We start from the raw sequence: 17,500 nt of genomic DNA, 5'->3' as shown, positions 1-17,500 counted from the left end.
CGTGTCTCTTTAGAAAAAAAAAATCGTGAGAAATAGTTTGAGGGGCGTGGCTTAAGAGTACAACACTGAATCCAGGATGATACAATGCACGTTGTTTACTAAGCTGAAGATTTCTTCCAGTTGTTAAAGGCTGCGACGATCTTGTATGATCCTACGAGCCCGAGAGAGATGCCTTCGATGTTCTCACAAGTATTGCAGTTGCTTGGGCAGTGGAGGTGAGCGGTGAATCTTGTGTGACCATGGGGTAGAAGGTGTTTTCCCGCCGACGGCGTCAACAAAGTGACTAGTGTCACGTCCTGACATTGGGACGTTCTGCTGTGAGTTGCTAAGTGAGATTCAGTTTCTTGGCATTTTTTTTTTTTATTTCAAAAGAGACACGGACACACCCAATGGAGTTACTCAGGACACGCAGAGATGCAAGCAGAATTTCTTTTCTTCGACGCCTTTTCCTGCTTAAATCTGCATTACTTTCATATTATAAGGACAATTATTTTTACTCGAGTTCTCAACTACTATATATCGTCATTATTTTCGTTTTGTTTAGATAAAGATACATATCGACTACATTTTTTATACAAGCAGTAACAGTTTCTGTATTGATATGTGTTTATAGTTTTCTAAGAAAGAACGCAGAGCATTTATGGTAATTAAGTTATTTTTTCAGAGAAATTCGCTCTGTGGCGCTTAGACACGTGATGCCATCTGGCGACACAGCTTCATAAGTCGCCTATTGGGATCGATTTGGATGTGGGTAGGTTTCGGTCAGTCTCAAACTCAGAATGTGTGACAGATTAAACTTTTGCTAAGTTGATGTATGTGTATACGATTCGTGTATGAATATCATACAAGTAATAACTCTTTAAGTTTACTATGTACACAGGGTGACTTCCTTATCCCTACATAATTTACGTGCGTACATAATGCATCGTAAGTATTATAATTTATATAGGATTGTGCAATCAACATTTTGTTTAGCATCATTGTCTTACTGTTTATTTTTTGTGTGATTGTAAATATTCATAGCTGATCAATTTATCTTTGCTTATCTGTGTTGGCCTGCCTTTCTGCCTCTCTGTGTGTCTGTATGTTAATCATAATTAGCCTATTTCATAAATCAAAATTAGAATCAATTTTAGAATTTTCAGTCACTGCCTGGTATGGAAAGCTCACCTGTGAAGATAAAAACAAGCTGGGAAGGATTGTTAAAAAGGCAGGAAAACTAGGTGCAGAGACCATATCACTAGATAAGATTTATCAGACAGGTACAGTGAAACAAGTAAACAGGCTTATGAAAGATATAGTTCATCCGCTACATAATTGTTATGCATATTTAAGGTCTGGTTGAAAGTTAGCTCTGCCAATGCAGTGTACTGATAGGTACAGAAAGTCATTTGTACCTAAAAGTATTCTTCTCTTTAACCACCTGCCATCACTATAGCTTTTAGGTGTAAGTAGTCATAATAACTGCATGTGATCATTTGTGATAAAGGTAGAAATAACTTATTACTGTATGTATAAGATAGGAAATTAACATTTTATATGAACAGCACAAGTAATAGTTATAAATGTTTTATTGCTTCATTGATTTTATCTATTTTTAATGTACAAATAACTACTAGGAAGATTTAAGCCAAAATTAATTTCATTTTGTATACAAAATAAAATGTATCACAAGTTGACGAATAAAGTATCTTTATCTTATCTTTATTTATCTTTATCTATCTGTTCATGAGCTTATGTCTCCTTTTATTCGGAGAAAGGAGCTGTGTTCTCTTGAATTATGGTTTAAAAAATTTCTTCTAAACATAAAATTTTTCGTGTTCAAAATATTCATGAGTCCGATTCTTGCTTAATGTATGTGTGTGTGTGTGTGTGTGTGTGTGTGTGTGTGTGTGTGTGTGTGTGTGTGTGTGTGTGTGTGTGTGTAATTCACCACCTCGGTCGCCTGCTGGTCACCCCAGCCAGTCTTCCCCATTACGGAGCGAGCTCAGAGCTCATAGACCGATCTTCGGGTGGAACTGAGACCACATCAACACACAACACACACCGGGAAAGCGAGGCCACAACCCCTCGAGTTACATCCCGTACGTATTTATTGCTAGGTGAACAGGGGTTTTTTTTTTTTTTTTTTTTTTTTTTTTTTTGGCCATCACCCTGTCTTGGGTATTAGGCCATTTATTTATTTTTAACTTTTTATTTTTTAATTTCTTTTAAAATAAAGCTTTTTTTTTTTAACGTATATACAGTTTTTTTTTTTATTTATTTATTTATTTATTTTTATTTATTTTTTTTTTTATTTATTTTTTTTTTTTTTTAAATATCTTAACAGTAAGTGACTTCACATATTCTCATGCACGCTTCATTCACACAGGATCCTATACCTATCACAAAACTATTGTCCTTTGTCAGGGCATGGGGAGGGAGGATAAATCACAATCACACAGGGTGGCTACGTAGTATCACTACGTATTGCATATATACATGAAGGGAAAACATTCACATTAGATCACGCAAAATTGGAAACATACACACTTTCATACTTTTATTTACATAAATATATAGAATAAATACATGGAATAAATAACATAATATATACACATAAATCACAACTCTCTGATTAAATTGGCCTCAGTCAGGTAAATCATCAATCTATCGACCACATCCGGGTGTTCATCACCCAGGAGGGTGGTTTGCGTTAGCGGGAGGCCGCGACCCCGGCAATACGCCGCCAAGGGCCGCCTCTCCTCACGATAACGCACACAGTGAAGCAGGATGTGCTCGACAGAGAGAGTGACATTACAGCTGGAACACTGTGGTGGGAAGGCGTTGGCTATGTAGGGGAGCATGTGGGTGGGGAGGGTGCAGCCCATCCTGAGGCGTGCGAGGACCACCTCCTCCCGCCTTGTGGGGCGATTGGAGGAGGCCCACTCGCCCAGGATAGGTTTGGTGGTGTGGAGGTGGAGGTTGTCCCAGTGACTCTGCCACAGGAGTTTTGCTGATGATTTAACAACTGAGAGACATGACTGCAGATCCCGACGGAGGTTCCACGCTCCCTCGAGCTCTGCAGCAGACCGAGCTAGCATGTCAGCCTGTTCATTCCCGCGTATATTGGAATGTCCAGGCACCCAAACCAGTGAGAAGGATTTATGACATGAATTCAGCTTATTAATGATGTTGCCCTGGATTTCATTTGTATCCGTGCGGCCGGACTCTATTGCCTGAAGGGCTGACATAGAGTCCGAAAAAATGACAATTGAATTATGAATTGAATTTAAAGCATAATCTATGGCTTTGTCAATAGCAAAAATTTCAGCAGAAAAAACCGATGTATGGGTAGGCAGCCGGAACCTGAGGGCACATTCACACGACCATACACTTGCGCCCACACATTCACCTGTCTTGGAGCCGTCTGTGTAGAGATGTAGGGATGGAGGGAGGCCAGCGACTAGGGCTCGGAAGTGGTGTTGGAGCTCCACCTCGGTAACCACAGCCTTCTTCCCCTGAAGCCAGTTGATGTTGAAGGTGGTGGTGGGAAGTTTCCATGGGGGAAGGGTGGGCAGCACGAGCTGGTCCGCATCGTCCAGTCTCACGCCCGTTTGCTGGCAGAGCGTGTGTAGTCTGACTGAGACTGGACGGCGGACCGCATTGTGGAGGTGGTGGTGCTGCCATATAATCTTGTTTGCTGTGTTACCGAGGGAGCTTTCCGAGCCGCTTTTATCCCATGAGATAAAAGGAGGGCGTCGCGACGTAGTTGTAGCGGTGGTGTATTGGCCTCAACCTCCATCCGCGCCACACGAGTGCAGCGCAGGGCTCCAAGACACATTCGCACACATTCATTCTGCAGTACATCCAATCTCCTCAGTGTTGGTTCCGACGCAGACCCATACACCAGTGAGCCATAGTCTAAATGAGAACGAATTAAGGACTTGTACACCATTAATAAAGATTTTCTGTCTGCTCCCCATGAAGTACCAGAAAGGTATTTGAGGACATTGATCTTTTACGACAACGAATGAGCAATTCATTAACATGAGTCTTCCAATTGAGTCTGCTATCAAAATGCAGACCCAAGAACTTGACTGAATTTTGAAACGGTATCGGTTGGCCTTGAAGAGTTATTTGCAAATCAGGTACGTTACGTCTAGTGAAAACAACACCGATACACTTAGCAACTGAAAACTTAAATCCCCATAATGAGGCCCAATGCTGGACGGAATCAAGAGCATCCTGAATCCGCCCGCTGAGAATTGTGCGTTAGGCGAGGAGTGCCATAACGCACAATCGTCGGCGTACAATGAGTATTTAAGATTCCTTGGGACGGGAGTTGTTGACAGAATATCATTAATCATTATACAAAATAAAATGGGACTAAGAACACTACCCTGCGGCACCCCGTTCTCCTGGACGAAAACGTCCGAGATTACGTTACCAGGAAGCTTGACAGAGAATGTTCTGTCCTGAAGAAAATTATAAACAAAAATGGGCAAGTTACCTCTGAAGCCATGAGCGTAGAGTTTCATGAGGATGCCGTGTCGCCATGTCATGTCGAAGGCTTTGTGGATGTCTAAAAACACCCCTATCATGAATTCTTTTTGGCAAAAGCCTCTGAAATGCAATGCTCCAGGTGTGTTAGGTGATCCATCGTGCTTCGGTACTTCCGAAAGCCCGACTGCTGATCACCTAACAGACCCTTCGCTTCTAAAACAAAAAGTAGCCTTCGCTTTACCATACGTTCCATGACCTTACATAAACAGCTCGTGAGCGCAATAGGACGAAACGCACTGGGGTCCGTAAGGCGTCCAGTCTTTTTGGGGATTGGGATTGTGTGAGCGAAGTGCCAAGACTGAGGGAAAGTGTAGGTGGTCCATATTCTATTGTAGAGCGTTAATAATTTTGAAAGGGAGTGGTGGCCGAGATTTTGTAACATGATATATGAAATATTGTCTGGACCAGGACTGGAGCCTTTACAGGATTTCAGGGCAAAGAGGAGTTCATCCAACGTAAACTCTGTGTTGTAGTCTGAGTTTACGCCTCCTGTGGCAAAGTTTGGGACAGTGAGTTCTGCAGCCTCCTTCCTTGGAAGGAAGGTAGGGTCATAGTAAGTTGTGCTGCTGGCCTGATGGAATTGGTGGGCTATGGCATTTGCTATTTCTGTTTTGTTATCAATTATAATATCATTTATTTTAAGGGTGGTGATAGGAATATATGGTTTTCTGTTATTTAAGATATTTATTGTTTGCCATACTTTGGAGAGAGGAGTGGTGCGGTTAATAGATGATATGAATTGTCTGAATGAGTCTTTCTTTGCATTACGGATGACTTTCCTTGCCTGAGCCCTTGCCTTTTTATAGGCTATGAAATTAGCTTGACTGGGCTGCTGGCTGAAGTACCTGTATCGTCTATTGCGCTCACGAAGTGCTTGTCGGCAATCCGTTGTCCACCATGAGACTCCATGCTTAGTGTAAACTGCAGAAGTCTTCGGAATACAAGCCTCAGCAGCGTGTAATATGGATTGTGTTGCGTTGCTGACCATCGTGTCAACGTCCTCGCCAGATATATCCACGTCGGCAACCCCACGGAAGGTTGCCCAGTCTGCTCTCTTGAAGTTAAACTTGGGAGGGCGGGGGTGGGCGGGATGTCGCGTACATAAGAGATGCAGATGGGCAGATGGTCACTTCCGTGGAGTCGTCGATGACTTCCCAGGAGAAGTCAGGAGTATACCTGGCGAGAGCAACGACAGATCAATGGCAGACGCGTTACCAGTCCGATCATCTACACGAGTCGCACTTCCATCGTTCAGAAGACAGAGGTTTGTCTGTAATAAAATGTTTACTATCTGCTCCCCACGTACACTTGACCTCTCACTTCCCCATTGTTGATGATGGGCGTTAAAGTCGCCAACAACTAGCCTGTTGCCCGGAAGCTGGCTAATAAGAGATGTAATGTCATCATCAACAATGGAGGTATTGGGAGGCAAGTAGAGGAACAGATAGCCAGATACGTGTCGTTGAATCTCACCCTGCACGCGACCGCTTCCAGAGGTGTATTCAACGTCACTTCTGTTTGTGTCAGTGTTTTGTGTATGTATATAGCAACGCCGTGTCCCTCATATCTTCTATACGGATGGTAGTGTTTTAGCACTGCAGGATCAGGCTGATCCTGTAGTCTCGTCTCTTGTAGACAAATAACGGACGGCCTGTGTATGTTCACTAAAAGTGACAAATATGGATCTTTATTCCGAATACTTCTGCAATTCCACTGTAACACCTTGAACATTATGGCTTAAGAGTTGTGGTGGCGGCCGTTTTCTTAGTCCTTTTGCGCTCAGAGGCGCTGCCGGGGGACCTCTCCCGGCCCTTACTAATGGTGACATCCATCGATTCATCAATTGTTAACTCCCCGGAGCTCGTCGAGAGGGAGCGAGCGTGTGAACTCCTTCTCGACGGCGCGGGAGCGGCGACGACATGAGAAGGGCGTTGACGTTCAAGCTTTGTTAAATTTAATTTATTAGACTTGTCTGTCTTCTCACCCTTACTGGGAGTACGAGAAATAGCAGACAGGTATGGAGCAGAGGAAGTTATAGGAGTAGAGGTTTTAGTAGTAGTAGTAGTAGATTTAGCAGATGATGAGGCAGAGGTTGAAGGGGAATCAGTGGTGGTAGATGGAGCAGGCAGCAGGTCGCTGAGGTCAGTCTGGATAGCAACAGTACACATCTTAGGTGGAGCCCTTACTGTTGAAGCGTAGGAGACGTTTGAAGCAGGCGCGGCCTGCGTCTGCTTCACTCGCATCCTTGCTTCATAGTAAGAGATCCTTCAGTAGCCTTAACCGTGCAGACCTCTTTCTCCACTTTCCACGCGGGACAATCGCGTGAAAAAGTGGAGTGAGCACCTTCACAATTACGGCACTTCTCTACCAAGGATGTGCACTGCTCCACAGAGTGGCCCTCTCCTGCGCATCTACCGCAGTAAGCGTGGGAAGACCGACAAGCGTTACCATGGTGACCATAAAGCTGGCACTTGAAACAACGGAGAGGATTCGGAATGTAGGGACGAACGGGAACCGACTCGTACCCTACATGAATCCTCTCTGGCAACTTAGCAGCACTGAAGGTGAGAATGACTGATGCTGTGCTCCTTCTTGTACCGTCAACCATTTTAGTAATTTTCCGAGCCTCAATGACATCCTGATCAGTCATGCAATCGACGATCTCGGTCGGTTCCATATCCACAAAATCGCGGTGGGAAGCGACTCCCCGACACGAGTTCATGGACACTGGAATCGAAGCCTCGATCTCGATGTCATGAATGAACCGGAGCTTCAACAATGATTTAACTTGATTTACGTTAAGTGTCTGAACAAGTAGATCACCACTAGCAAGTTTTTTCACATTAACGACATTTCCTATGTTACAGTCAATGACCTTCTTTATTATAAAAGAATTAACAGTAGACAGGCGGGTGTTCGTCTTGGAATGTAGAGTCACATACGTCGCTTTAGAGGGGTCAATAGACAGTCTGGCAGTCGGGGTCGTCGATCAGTGTCCTCCTCCCCTTACGGGGAGGGCAGGAAGGTCCGTCAGGCATGGAGGGTACACCCCTCCTGCAGGAGGAGCAGGACACAAGTGGGAGGTGGTCAGGAGGAGTTACCTAATGTCAGATTGTCCTGCCAAACCACTCTAAGGGGCCGGACGGTGTTAATTCACCCCAAAAGCACGCTCACTGAGGCGGATCCTCCGTAGGTGTGAGAGGAAAGACAATCTGACAACCGGGCAACAGACACCTTCTGTTGCCGCTAAGGAGAGGACAGTGAAAGGGCAAAGCTAAAAACACGGGACAATGGGAAACCTAACTTTATTTGACTAATACCTAAGCCTGATGGGCGTACAAAAAGTCCACACAGAGGTGGGTGAAGGACAGAGCGTAGGACACGTGTTTGTAGCACGGTGTCTAGGCCGAGTCTGAGAGGAGGAGGAGGAGGAGGAGGAGGAGGAGGAGGAGGAGGAGGAGGAGGAAGAGGAGGAGGAGGAAGAGAAGGAGGAGGAGGAGGAGGAGAAGAAGAAGGTGGTGAAGGAGGAAAAGGACAAAAAAAAGAAGAGGAAGAGAATATTTAGGTGTGCAAATAGCTAGAAAAAAAAATTGAATATATAAGCATTGTGTTGTAAGGGAAGTTATTGTGTAGAGGATGAGATACGATGATGCCACACGTGCTTGCCACCCCTACACGGACACACACATCATCCCTCCACCTACAGGGCACATCACAATATCCCCTTCACGAACGCAGATAGACCACAGCACTTTTATCACACAGATATTACAGTCGCGCTACAATACCCGAACCTCCACACATAAACCACAGCCCACCACATCCCTACATCATCCATCACACACCACACACACACACACACACACACACACACACACACACACACACACACACACACACACACACACACACACACACACACACACACACACACACACACAGCACACTCACCGTTTCCTTGGTAATACAAATGACATCCCAAAGTAAACAATTGCAAGATACGATGCCAATTTCACTGTCTGCATTAACATGGCCGACCGTCTTCTCCTTTTCATCATCCTCCTTGTTTCGCCCTTCTCTCCTCTGATCTCATCCTTCTCATCCTCTCCCATCTTGATTCCAATTCACTGACCTCTAACCCTGCCACTCCTCTTTCCCTCTGCCCTTTGCAACCACAACTGCCACTTCCTCTCATATGTTTCCTCCTCCACCCTCCTCCTCTTCCTCCTCCTCCTCATCATCATCATTATATATATATATATATATATATATATATATATATATATATATATATATATATATATATATATATATATATACATATATATATACATATATATATGGAAGCAACTGTTGATCATCTACCAGGAGGTGAAACCTTTTCTTACTTGATGTAATTATTTTCTTTGCAACAAAGATACATCCAAGTAAAACAAACCTAACGGCGAGGCATGTACTAATTTTCTTAATCATCATTATAGAATATTTGTCTTTGTGTACAGAAAACTTGTGAAAATATTTAGAAGTATTTTGTAAAAATGTATATTATTAATTCTACTCTTGTAACTTTGCCAATCAGTGGCTGGGTGAAAATCATCCTCATTCTTATCTGACGACTAATCTTCTGATTTTTTTTTTTTTTTATGAGCCAATGCAGGGTTTACTCATTATGAAGACAGTGCAAATCTTACAATACTTATTGTTCGTGTTTTCGTTAACAGTCTCTGAATCAAAGATAAGTCCTGTAAGTTGATAAGCAGAAGCGATTATTATGAAGTGACAGAGTGGAATTAGTGAGGTGAGCAAGTCAGAAGGGACAGGTTAAGCAGGTCATGTAATCTTGTAATGAATTTTGCCACACCTTAAGAACAACACCATGGAAGAGTGCAGCTGCTGTTCAGATTCTTATTGAACAACTTATTACTCTACGGCGTCGTAACAACAATGCCACCATAATATTGATTAAGGTTATGGGAGAGTGCTATCTCTCCCACCGAGAAACTACTCCTATCGTGAGTCATGATTAAAATCGCATTCCTTGTACCGCGAGTCGAGCACTGTGGCACTGTGGCATAGAGACGCACAGGCAAAGGTTTCTTAATTGCATGTACCTCCCATCATTGTTAGTTATGCATTCTTGTGGTAAGGTAATTGATTATGCCTTACGGAAATATTCAACTCAACAACCTGCGTGTTACAAGTACTGAACAATCAAGTGTGAGCATGGAGAAGGACAAGCAGCTGTGGTTTGCTGTTAAAGTGACCTCGCATGGCGAAGGTGACTCCGCTCTCTGCTGTGTCAGAATCACGCTCTCAGCCTTCGTTGGAATGTGTTGCCGGATTTTCTCTCTCTCTCTCTCTCTCTCTCTCTCTCTCTCTCTCTCTCTCTCTCTCTCTCTCTCTCTAAATCTGTCTTTAACTTATTTTCATGCTGTATACTTAAATAACTTATCAAGATGTATAAATGTAAACAGAAAACTGCTGATCATTGTCTGAGCTAACATCATGCACAGCAAGACGTAGTTGACATCATGGAATACCAACTAATTTCTTATTTTTTTGTTTTCTTAAATCAACAATATATTATTGTTATGCCAACGTATCTCTCAATCCTTGGAATGGTGAAATTCCTCACTTCATATTTATTTTTAGGTTTCAGAGGTCAGTACGAACATATATGAACGCTAGGAATTCCATGAGCGTGTAAGGCGTGTTAACAAGGAGCAGCGGCTGCGGCTACTGAAGAGGGGGCGGCAGACAGTGGGAGGCAGATGGCAGTAACCTTGGGCTGGCCGCTGTGGGGTTCCTCACGTGCTGGAATTTAGTGATATGCAGGGGCGTGCCTTGGCCATCTGGTTATCATTCAAGTTCGGTGCGTCTATAAATTTACATAGAGGGTATCGAAGTGCAAATATATTAGTAGCAAAGTGTATCTTACTAGCGAGAGACAGCCTAACGAATTAACTATGACAAACACGATCACTTCTATTGCCTTATTGTATAGTTCTTCTCAGAGACAAAGATCACATTCAAGTCAGACAGATGAATATCCAGAACTCTTTGTGCATATATGTGTATATATATATATATATATATATATATATATATATATATATATATATATATATATATATATATATATATATATATATATATATATATATATATATATATATATATATATATATATATATATATATATATATATATATATATATATATATATATATATATATATATATATATATATATATATATATATATATATATATATATATATATATATATATATATATATATATATATATATATATATATATATATATATATATATATATATATATATATATATATATATATATATATATATATATATATATATATATATATATATATATATATATATATATATATATATATATATATATATATATATATATATATATATATATATATATATATATATATATATATATATATATATATATATATATATATATATATATATATATATATATATATATATATATATATATATATATATATATATATATATATATATATATATATATATATATATATATATATATATATATATATATATATATATATATATATATATATATATATATATATATATATATATATATATATATATATATATATATATATATATATATATATATATACACACACACACACATATATATATATATATATATATATATATATATATATATATATATATATATATATATATATATATATATATATATATATATATATATATATATATATATATATATATATATATATATATATATATATATATATATATATATATATATATATATATATATATATATATATATATATATATATATATATATATATATATATATATATATATATATATATATATATATATATATATATATATATATATATATATATATATATATATATATATATATATATATATATATATATATATATATATATATATATATATATATATATATATATATATATATATATATATATATGAATAACTCCATCTCTAAGGGTACATTAAGAAAATCATAGTCTCGGTTATCTACCATTACAGTGGAACCATGCGTGCTTTGGGATCCAAGTGGTCTCCAAGCGCACGGGTTCGAATCCTGTCCACGGTCCGAGTGTAGGTTGGGCTTCCTCACTCGGGGCAACGGTTTCCTAGCGGGTGGGCTTTGAGATAGGGGGTACCCAAAAAGTATCTCCTTTAGCCCATAAATTCCCGTGAAAAGCCCACATGGTATAAATAAAAAAAAAAAATGGTATAAATATTGCTCAGATTTTGTTGTTAAATCATGATGTGTTCAGCAGGGTCATTAGTTGCTACCCTCATCGGTTCTTTGTCGTTACTCTTCATGATGGTGAGGTTTCGGTGAGTGCGATGCCACACTGGGCTCTGTAAGAATTATTCCAACTTCATTATAAATTATACTGCGAGAATAATGCACAGGAGAGGCCAGTGCAGCATGTCTCGTGTCATTTAATTTTAGTCTCATTAATGTTATCAGGGAATTATTAGTTAATAATGGATCTAAACCAGAAATGATTTTTCGAATTGGGTTTCCCAAAGCTTCGTTAGTAGAACACACAAACTACTTCACTTACCAACAATCATTAAGGGATCAGAAACCCATTACTACACAACACTGCAGCAAACCAGCGACTGCCGTCTGTTAATGAAGAGCATTACAGTGTGGCATCGCACTCACCGAAACCTTACCATCATGAAGAGTAACGACAAAGAACCGATGAGGGTAATAACTAATGACCCTGCTGAACACATCATGATTTAACGACAAAATCTGAGCAGTGTGTAGATAACCGAGACGATGATTTTCTTAATGTACCTTTAGAGATAGAGTTATTCATTCGTTGGGAAAGGAAGTGAAATATGATAGATGACCTGTGGTGTGGGAGAGTAATGGAGATCTAAAGGAGACCACGGGAAATAGTTACATTATTATCGCGTTCATCTAATTCATTTGTCTTTACTTCTTTCACTTGACTAGTGCCACAAAATGTTTTTCTAACTCACTAATGTGATGTAACGGAGACGATAACACAAGGTTTACATGATAGCGAATCCTGTGCTAGAACAAACTGTAGCCGTCTCCCACCTGCCCCGCCGTGTTCCCTGTCGCCCTCGCCCTGTCACTGGAGAGAAAACAAACAAACGAGGTGTCCTGTGACTACGATTGTCCAAAATAGGAGAAAAGAAATTCATTACAAATTCATGGAGGAACACGAGGAATAGATGACCAGATGATAACTGTCTACTCTCTCTCTCTCTCTCTCTCTCTCTCTCTCTCTCTCTCTCTCTCTCTCTCTCTCTCTCTCTCTCTCTCTCTCTCTCTCTCTCTCTCTCTCTCTCTCTCTCTCTCTCTCTCTCTCTCTCAGAGTAAGTCATATAAAATTTTTGGGAGTAATCATTGATGAAAGGTTGTCATGGAAGCCACATATCTTGAGTGTATGTACTAGAATATCACAAATGACGGGAGTTTTATATAGGATACGAAATTGCTTGCCCTCAGAAAGTATCAGAATGGTGTACCTTTCCATTGTTTATCTGCTATATGGGGAGGCGCATTTAAAACACTTATAGACTATTTATTTACTGTTCAAAAGAAAATTGTACGAATCATATATTTTAAGTCAAAATTCGAACATACAAACCCTCTCTTTCATGATCATAAACTTATAAAACTCCCGGATATTATTCTTTTACAAACTTGTATATTTGTGTTCAAATCTTTATACATTTTTCCTGTAAACACTACTTTTGAGTTTCCCTCACATAATATTAACACAAGAAGACCAATGAATTTAAAGATACCCCAGTGTAGAACTGTTCATGACCAACGAAGTGTTAGTGTGAGAGGCGTGTGGAATTGGAATAACCTTCATCAAGACATTAAATCCATAAATTCTATTAATTTATTTAAAACAAAAATAAAATATTCTATATTTGTTAAATATGAAGGCTGAATTATATAATGACTACGTTTACATGCTTGTGTGCACATGATAATATGTCAAATTTGTTTATAATGTATGTGCGTATATATGAAGTATTTATGTATACATGTTAACATCTATGTAGTTATGTACGTAGGCGTCTATAGATGTGTATTTCCATGCATATACTTATGGGTATGAGTGTGTGTTGGTGGGTTTGTATAAGCATACCCATATATTCGTACTTTATGCGGATATATGGATATGGTTGTTTGTGTTTCTTTATATATTCAGATAATTATGTTTATCATGAACTTGTGTGTATTTTCATAATATGTATATGTAGATTATGTATGTAATTTTATATATGTAGTATGTGTGTGTGTGTGTGTGTGTGTGTGTGTGTGTGTGTGTGTGTGTGTGTGTGTGTGTGTGTGTGTGTGTACGCGTGTATTTGTACATATATATGTTTGTATGATTTGTGATTAACATTGGAGTATATAGAAAAGCTCTTAGTGTAACACTGGCGTGTATTTTTTTTTTTTTCTTAGGTAATTCAACCGGTCTGTAAAAAGCCTCGGCTTAACAGACCTGGCCTGATTAATGCTGTTATATCCATCTTATGTAAATATACTTAAAAAAAAAAAAAAGTTAAAGGCCAATAAAGACATCAATCAATAAAAAAAAAATCTCTCTCTCTTTCTCTCGTCACAATAATTATTCATTAACTTGTAATTTGCTCTTGTTAACAGAGGAATTGAAATATAATAATTATATCAGTTACACATTCACCAATTACACGGGCGGCTCATATCTTTGGCTCATTATACACTTGAGGAAGTCGAAGCTATGACAGTGCAGATCGTTTCCTTTGTGGAGGGTATGATCATCCATCTGTGAACTGTGAAGACTCTGGAAGAACAGGGCGCGGAGAAAAATAAGGATAGTCTGTGAGGTAGGAAAACCTTGATTGCTTAAGGCGAATGGTGTCCTTTGCCCTGCTGGGTGTATTGTATGAGATGGCAGTGGTGGGCTCCAGCCTCCAGCCTGGTATTACCTGAACCTGCGTGAGAAACACATATGAACGACCGAGATGGGCAAAGCCTGAAACAGATGTGCCTGGGGCATCTCCCTGGCCTCCTCGCCGCCACATCAGCTTTCTTGGTGTGTGAGCGGGTGATGACAGGGGCTATATACCATTTGTTTAATGATATGTGATGACATTAATGTGAACCATCAAAAAGGGAAGATAAAAGATGAGCCCCTGGTGAAAGTGTTGCTGAATATATAATAGGTAACAGACAGCTGTGATAGAGTTCTTGCACTTGACCAACTCTCCTCTTACGCTAATCATGATTTAGATTTTCCCTCTCGCTTGACATGACACTAGAGACTAACGCAATACCCCCAGCAATTATGGAGTTTCATGGCCACTAAGTAGAGAGCTAACTTCCCTTTTCATTAAGTCGAACAGCTTCACTCACTGGCATCCTTGGGGAGGTCATCTGTGCGACATCTCAACATTGCAGATTATAAGCCACTGTAGCCTCGCGCACGCTCCGCAGAGCCCCATCCCCCACCGTTTCACCCAGTACAGGAAGTCAAACTACTGAAACTTTTGATACTAAAATTATCTTGTAGCAAAGGTAAATATTTGTCAACTTTAGGAAATGACGTCGCTTTTCTGTAACAAATCGCTCTTTTAAACATCCTCAAGTCGACAGATGTTATGTAACGGATTTGAGTGATTGATGTTTGTTGTGTAATGATACCTTGCTCGCTGCCGAGACCCCGAGATAATCTTTATGAGGGCATGGGTGATGAAATGTTTGATCACAAGCATGACGGCTACGAACATGACCTTGACCTTTATGATAATGATGATGATGATAAAATTATTGATTTCAAATATTAATGCCGTCAGATTTAGATTTGTTTTTATATTTATTTATTCATCTGTTTATTTATTCATTTATCCATCCATTTGTCTATTTCATGTAGATGTTCGAGGATGAACAGAGGACAGCAATATATATATATATATATATATATATATATATATATATATATATATATATATATATATATATATATATATATATATATATATCATGCATATTCGTTAGAGAAATAAAAGAATGAAAATTATGTTATATATTTGTATGTTTTAATATGAAGTACATGTATTCCTGTTACTTCAATTAAAACACCATCGAATGGTTTAGTTAGAAATAAAGAATAATACAGTTACACATTACATGTAGGCACCACGTGTTTGTGTGAAATACAGGATGTATCTATTACTTCGTATATGCTCTATAATGTAGCTTATCACAAGTAGCCTTACAAGGGCCAAGTTTTCAATTTTGTTCTTCTTTTGTATATGTCATAATAGTAACCTGTGTCTCTCTTCCCTAGGGTGGTGTCGTCAGCAGGGGTTCTGGGCGCCCACCTGCTGTGTTCGCGGTTGCCCGGCCTCACACCCCGTCAGAGCCGCATCTGCTCACGGGCGCCGGACGCCATGGTGGCTATCAGCGAGGGTGTGCGGGCGGGTCTGCGGGAGTGCCAGCGCCAGTTCCAGCACCACCGATGGAACTGTTCCCTCACCAGTACTGGCACCAGCTCGTTTGGCCATGTCGTCCTCGTGGGTCAGTGAGTGTGGCCGGTTGTGGACGCTTCCTAGTGTGTTGTTCACTCTCCTCTTGGTCTTACGAATATCTGCTATACTGTTTACTGGCAGGAAAATGTAGTCACAACTGTTACACCCTCCAGTAACACACACACACACACACACACACACAAAGTAAGATTGGATAAGTGTAGATATGGAGACGGGGCCACACGAGCATAAAGCCCAGGCCCTGTAAAACTACAACTAGGTAAATACAACTAGGTAAATACACAGATAGATAGTTTAATGGACAGAATTTTCAGATTTACATAAAGTCATAAAACAAAATCTAAAGAGATAACTCAAGCTGAAAAAACTGGATTTTAAAATATAAAACAAACAATTGCACATTAAGGGAGGCGGTGGCATAGTGGATAAGGTGGTGAGCGTGGGATCGGGCAGACGTCCACCCGTAGGTTTGAATCCCACCACGTGCAGTCTGAAAACACTTTGCCATTTGTCGAGTGGTTTAAAGTTACTTACATATCACCATGATACCCAGGTTCTAGGTGGATACACTCAAGATGAGCTTGGGCGGTGATAGGGGCCCTAATATGGGTACCACTATAAATAAAATTGACTGCGCCACTAATGGGCGGATGCTGAACAGCGCTTCCAATACACTCTTCAAGTGTGCCTACAGGCGCTATAGGCCTTACCGTAAAAAAAAAAAAAAAAAACATTTGAAATACCATAAACATACTAATTAAAAAAAAAAAAAAAAAAACAGGTAGTAGTAACATTAAAATGCGTAAACCAAACACTGGATCAATACTTCAATCACAAAAGCCATGATAAAAGTATCACACTATATAAAACACTAACGATTAATGCAAATATAAATTGCAAAGGTTTTACTAAAAACATGATAATAACTAAAACTTAATCATAGTGTCAAATATTTGTGGATTATTCTACAACATCGTTTAGTATCATGTTTATCATTTAAAAGGTCCTCCATATAATCTAGATTAAAGTTGTTTCTAATATCAATAGAAATGGGATAAAGCTTTACCACATGCCGTTCAGTCTATATATACAACTCCACATACACAGAGCTGCTCCTATATGGGCAGACGACCTCGCCCACCGTCCGCTCTCTATCGCCAGGCTGTGGTTAGACACACGAGAACGAGTGAAAACCATTCTAATGCGGTCATTGATTGTGTGGCTGTCCCTATACACACTTTGGAGCGTGATGGTGGGGTTTAGGGTGCGGTATACAGAATATCGCGACCCAGTAGAAGCAGCGAAGCGCTGATTTACTCTCAGCAA

The 17,500-nt window shown here is 39.6% G+C and overlaps 1 protein-coding gene across 5 annotated transcripts in view; it reads left to right on the top strand.

Annotated features, from left to right (window-relative positions):
* LOC123504748 (protein Wnt-7b-like) overlaps positions 1 to 17,500 on the top strand; it is a 111,937-nt gene that overhangs the window by 71,681 nt on the left and 22,756 nt on the right. For all 5 annotated transcript variants that reach the window (XM_045255521.1, XM_045255519.1, XM_045255518.1 and 2 more), the window contains one exon: positions 15,973 to 16,202. In XM_045255521.1, coding sequence (XP_045111456.1) covers positions 15,973 to 16,202 — 230 coding nt within the window. The remainder of the gene's footprint in view (positions 1 to 15,972; positions 16,203 to 17,500) is intronic.

The sequence above is a fragment of the Portunus trituberculatus genome, chromosome 17, assembly GCF_017591435.1.
Source record: "Portunus trituberculatus isolate SZX2019 chromosome 17, ASM1759143v1, whole genome shotgun sequence".
Lineage (NCBI taxonomy): Eukaryota > Metazoa > Arthropoda > Malacostraca > Decapoda > Portunidae > Portunus > Portunus trituberculatus.
Note: the sequence above shows the minus strand (reverse complement) of the source record. Positions and strands in the feature narration are given on the sequence as shown.